Source organism: Sphaeroforma arctica (genome assembly GCF_001186125.1).
Source record: "Sphaeroforma arctica JP610 unplaced genomic scaffold supercont1.1155, whole genome shotgun sequence".
NCBI classification, from domain to species: Eukaryota; class Ichthyosporea; order Ichthyophonida; genus Sphaeroforma; species Sphaeroforma arctica.
The window spans coordinates 6,022-12,494 of NW_014039403.1; the positions used below are offsets into that span (position 1 = coordinate 6,022).

General features: G+C 41.8%; 1 protein-coding gene across 1 annotated transcript; it reads right to left on the reverse strand.

Annotated features, from left to right (window-relative positions):
• Nucleotides 1-113: 113 nt before the first annotated feature.
• Nucleotides 114-5,874, reverse strand: SARC_10158 (hypothetical protein; the record flags this gene model as incomplete). Its single annotated transcript, XM_014295804.1, has 8 exons — nt 114-368; nt 748-823; nt 1,075-1,200; nt 2,041-2,179; nt 2,664-3,152; nt 4,346-4,519; nt 5,163-5,776; nt 5,827-5,874. Coding segments are annotated over 8 exons (1,921 nt in total), but the record flags the coding sequence as incomplete, so codon positions are not given.
• Nucleotides 5,875-6,473: the final 599 nt, after the last annotated feature.

Below are 6,473 nucleotides of genomic sequence, written 5' to 3' on the forward strand. Positions count from 1 at the left end.
AATATAAAACCATACTTTTTTATTTGCATATACAGTGCTTACGCATACAATACTCACAGGTTCAAAAGTCTTGTCGTAGTACTTATAGTATCCAGTTGTCTGATAGAACTCACCTGACTTTTGCTCTGCGTCTGCGCGTAGAGCCTCGGTCCAGCGTTCCTCACAGTAATCGGGATCATACGGATCGGGTTCAAACTCCAAACTGAATCCCTTTTTGGCCGTATTACCCGTGCCTGTTTTTCTGCTGTAATCCTGATTTCCTTGCGCATTCTGATATATTTGCTCGTTGTGCAATTCTATATCGTCTGTGGCCAGGCCGGCGGCTATGCGTATAGGTCCACTGGCTATGCGTATAGGTCCACTCAACTCTGTGTGAAGGATAATGGACTGTGTTTATGTTTCCATGTGTGTATTTATCTATATATCTACATCTATATCTATATCTATATCTATATCTTATATTTATATATATATGTGTGTATATGTATATAACAGTCAAAGTGTCTACGTACATACCCTGCTGTCCCCGCGCGAGCAAGTTTGTATGCGTGTGGATGGACATACCCAGATGCTTGGGTAAGCCACCGATCTGTTAATTTTGATGTTCTTGATATGAGTTGAAGGATATTAATAGAACTACTCCATGGAGTAGATGGGTAGCAGACACGACTTATAAGCGCCTGAATGTGTATATTTATACACACAAGCACACACACACAGACTCCAATGACAGGCCACCTGACTTACCATTACTCCGTCTATAAGAACGTCGACTGGAAATCTGTTTGCCGCTCGATGCGTGTTTCGAGTTGATGCTCGTTATCTGCGATCCATGAACATTTCGATAGTACAGGGAGTGAACGATTGAGAGTGATAGTGAGCAGTTGTGCCGAATATAATGCGTAGCCTTGTAGAGAGTGACGCTCTATCTACCAAAAAAGGATAAATAGATAAATAGATAAATAGATAGATATAGAGATATAGATATATATATATATATATATAGATATAGATATATACATGTGTATATTAGTTTATGGACACAAAAACCCCAACAGGCAATTCAATATGTACCTGTAATGTGAAGTTTTTGTTTGTCTCTTCCACGGTACTATCGTCTCCCGCTCTCTGAAAAGCTGCGGAGTTGAGGACAATCCGGTCCTCTATGGGAGCCTTTGGGATCGGGGCGGTGATACTGGTCTATCGGTCACAGTTCACAGTAACAAATACAACGAGAGGGTCAGGTATAGAGCATAGATCAGTATGTTATACTACCACCAGTTTATCAACAACCATCACATCACGAGGGTATAGTATCTTTATGTACTGCAGATATACCTATACTCCATGGACTATGTGTTCACGTGCCTAGGTAGTACGTTTGAGGTTCAACTGCATCAAAATCATAGGGTCGAGGGTTTAGGGTTTAGGGTATTCTGCCCGTCCCGAATTCAAGTCTGTAGCCCGAGGACGCATGGCTATAAATATAATGAATATTTACTACTGACAGCATACGCATCGCATGCATACAATTAGCATCACAGTACTACAGGATAGTAAGTGCCGTAGTAAGTGGTATGTAGAGTACGTAGTAAGATGTAGGTAGAGTACGTATGAGACACTGGAGTGTTCAGCTTACCTACCGGCCAGATATGTATTCTACAATACATCGACTCTGATCCATATCAGCACCAACACACCGTGACTTTCTATTGTGTATGCAATCTACGATGGTACATGAATTTTATTTTTAGATTACTCTACATTCTATCCCACATACCTACTTAAGGAAATCTATTTTTAGATTACTCTACATCCTATCCCACATACCTTCTTATACGCATATATACCATCAGCCTCAGATCCGAATGATATCGTGCCACCAGGTCTGGCTGTTGTTATGGCATTGCTCCATCGATTTGATACACAGCTCACAATACTTTGTATCTTTATACATACTATGTCTGTGATATATGAATTCTATTTTCAGATTACGCCACGTCTCACCCTACATACCTACCTACACACATACATACATACCTTCAGTTTCAGACCCGAGTGGTATCGGCCCACTAGCGCTGGATCCTGTGATGTGTTTGAGACTAACGGGATGTCTGTGCGAGATCGCTGTAGACGCATTTGGCTGTCTTCCGTCAACCGGCCACCATTGCGCAGATGTCTGTGAACGTAGCGTATGCATTGTAAGTAGAATGAGGTGTATGTCACAGTGGGTGAGGGTTGACACCTGAAGTGTAGGTAGGATTGGGTGTGTATAAGGATCTGATCTAGATCTACATATCACGTCTTCGTACGCCAGAAACAATGGGCGCAGAAATATTAAATGTCAAATTGTACGTACTTTGTAGTTCAGAAACGACACTCAATCTCAAGATTGGTTCATTTTGGCGATGCAAATAACATGCCGCCGTAGAAGTCAATTTGGACACTTCTTGAAAAGTAATCACAGGTGCGTGTCTATATATATACATACATACATACATACATACATACATACATACATATGACAATGGAGTGGATCATAGACAATCGCACCAGTTCAGTATTTCACATACATATAAACTACAATATCGTATATCGACATACTTGTCGTGCGTCATAGGTGATCGCCTCCTCATACACTTCCATAGCGTTTAACGACATACCTGGATCGGGCAGTACTTGATCGCACCCGTTCGTTGTCTGATTCCTTCAATGTGGCTCCCTGAGTCTGTGCCCCCAACAGTTCTGGGGTGTGTGTGTGCATGTGTGCTGGTAACGTTATTCCCTCTCGTTCCACCTGTCGCTGTGTAGTAGTGTGTTTAAGCCCTGTTTGTGTGTTGTCGGTATTCTCAGCCTCTCTCAGCCTCTCCCTCTCTCCTCCACCCACACCTGCCCGTGTACGCACATGCGTATGCCCATTCGTGTTTGTGTGTGTGTGTGTGCGTGTGTGAGACTGAGTCTGTGGGTGTGCCTGAGTGCTGCGATTGGTGCGTGCAAGCGCCACAGTGTGTGCGTTTGCATGTGCGTATGTGGGCGTGTGTGTGGCTGGGTCGCTGTTTGGCGTTATGTGTGTATCTATCCGTTTCCGAATACGTATTTGGCTCTGACTGGACTTGGGATAGGCTCGTGCACTGGGGCGGCCCCGATTTAATCTGTTGATGGTACAATATGGGGATAAAATATGGGGGTGATTTAGATAGTGACCATGTGTGGACCATGGGGGTGTTTAAATAGAGATTGTGTGTAGACAGGCGGTCTAGCTATACGTAGATAGACATACAATTGTGGTTAGAATATGGGGGTGTTTTGAATAGAGATTGTGGTTAGAATATGGGGCTGTTTTAAATTAAATAGAGATAGTGTGTGGACTATGGGGGTAAGTTAGATACAGATTGGACGTAATAGTAATAAAACTGGTGTTAGAATATGTGTGTGTGTGTGAGGGGGTGGTTTAGCAACTTGTAGGTAGTACAAGCCCGTTCATAAACAATGGGGGTAGTTTGACTATCTGCCGATAGTACCGGATTGTTAGACAGATTATGAGAATTGAGATGGGCTTTAGCACATAGTTTTTACGAGTATTGTGATATGTCGATGAGAATTAGAAAGAAACACAGAGTGAAGAGTGTGCTGATTTGGCATTTAGTGGTCATGGTTTTGGCGCGAACCTCGCAACTGTTTTGGAATTTCTCGGGACATTTCAGGATCCACATGCCCCGAAATTGTGAATTGGTTGGACAGTCGTATACAGAAATTGCTTTTGGGACAGTAGTGATAAAGTAAAACCCCCAACCCCCAACCCCCAAAAGCACCCGATATCTATGGCATACCCCCAGAGGCAAGAAACATCACAGAGGTACCAACAAAGACGTGCGTAAGCTTAATTGTAGTACATACACATACATCTCAAGTATAGTCTGGCTCATCACTTACATACACATACACTTTCACATGGCACTGCCTACTCGTGCTACAAACTCCTTAAAGTTAGAAAATAAAGAATAAAAAACCATAAAAGTTAGTCAAAAACACACTTAAATAAAAAATCGCGTAAGAAAAGAGCTGCTGTGTTTGTTGTTGTGTCATTGTTGTTGTACGACTGATGCGATTCTCAACACAACACGCCGACTGAAAATCAGTGGCACAGCAGATGTAAAACAATCGCAGGCCACTAGTCAAGTGGTCATGTACTAACCACACACACACTTAGCAATAGCCTATCAGTCGTCAAGGGGTTTTAGGGATTAGGGGTTTACTATATTATTAACCACACACACACTCATCAATAGCATATCACTCGTCAAGTGGTTTTAGGGTTCTACTCTATTAATAACCACACACACACCCATTGACTCGGCTGTGCTTTGGCTTGGACCTTCGAACGTCGTCATCTATAGCCACTGTCTGTGTAGCAGATCTATTTGTAGAATCCTTGGCAGGTCTATTTATATAATCTGCGGTTCCATGTTCGCCGGCTGGAGTTTTGCTATTGACATCGGTGCTCTGCTCTGGGATAAATCTGGAAGAGGAATATAGGGGTCAGCAAGGATGGGATAACGGAAGAAGGATGAAGAATATGTGATTAAGACTGAGGAATTTAGGATTATGGATGAGGAATTCAGGATTACGGATGAGGAATTTAGGACTAAGGATGAGGAATTTAGGATTAAGATTGAAGAACTGAGGAATTTAGGATTAAGAATGAGAAATTTATGATTACTGTGAAAAACTTATATGACATCCAACAGTTTACGGGTAAAACCTAAGAGTACATGTGCTACCTAGTGTACGATAAACCGATTCAGGACAGTGAGACAGATACTACGTGCTACCCATATTCTATTTGTACAAGCTACACATACCCTATTATAGATATTACATGCTACACATATTCTATTTATAGATATTACGTGCTACACATATTCTATTTATCATATTCTATTTATAGATATTACGTGCTACACATATTCTATTTATCAATTCTATTTATAGTTATTACATGCTACACATATTCTATTTATGGATATTACATGCTACACATATTCTATTTATCATCTTCTATGTATAGATATTACATGCTACACGTATTTGATTTATCATACCCTATTTTTAGATACTTCACAGTAGGTATATTCACCCCACATATGTCAAGTTATAGATACCTGGGCATGGGCTCGTAGGTTTCCCCCAGTGTGTCCTTTGATCTGCCACCGCCAGAGTTGAAGGATGCCACGCTGTCACTCCGCCAGTCTTCCATATCACTACTTCTAGGGTCGCCCATAACTCCACTGACATCTACCAGATTAGTTTTGCCTTTACCTACCACCCGACTAGTTCCTAAGCCACTAATCTCAGCCCCACTCGCCTCTCTCCCCACCACAACACGGCTGTCCGTATCTCTCAAGCTTTCCTCATTCATGTCTGCACACAGCCCATTGTCCTTATCCCACAACGTGTGTGTGCTGCTCTCCTGTGCTGTGTACGTGCCTCTCCCAGCCGCTGCCGTGGCGTCGCTCTGTTGGCGCATGCTGTCTGTGTGGCTCGCATTTGTCTCGTACACACCTTCACCTTCACCACACACAGATGGGGCAGGGCCAGGGCTCTGGTTAGTGGTATCTGCGTCACTGCCCAACCAATTAGACGCACTGGGTGGCTGTACGATATCGTACCGAAATCCAACGGTCTCGTCTCCACCCACAGCCTCGTCGTATGCCTGTCCTATTATGGGGCGAGAGTCGGGTTTCAGACTCTCCTCGTTCCTGTCCGAGTGCAAATGCTGCGTTGTGTGTATGTACCGTTCACTCAAGTCGGCGGTCAGTGCCGTACCATAGGAGGTATCCTCCTCACACGCACTGTCATCGGAACATGAGTCATAGTCGCTGGCACTGACTGCGTCGGTGTGACGGGTGGTGGGAGTGGATAGGGTGGCGGTGATGGACAAGGCATCTGATAGAAGAATAGGTGGCAAATGGGGTATTGAGGAACTAGGTGGGAATTCGCGTTTAAATACATACACACACACACACATATATATATGTACATACATACATACATACATACAGATATATATATATATATATATATGTATATAGGGATTTAGTACACACACACACACACACAGACACACCCATACACACACATATATATATTTATATACAAACATACAATATACAAACATACAAACATACATACAGATATATATATATATATATTTATATAAATATATATATATGAACATATATAAATAGACAGACGCACACGCACACACACACGCACTAACCCATATATATATATGTATATATATATGTGTGTATAAATGTTAAGTGTACATACGACTATATAGAGACGTAATTATATACATATATACATATACATCTATCTATCTATCTATCTGTCTGTATATATATATGTATATTTATATATATATTTATGTATACATATACATATACAAAATTTAATACATATACATAAGC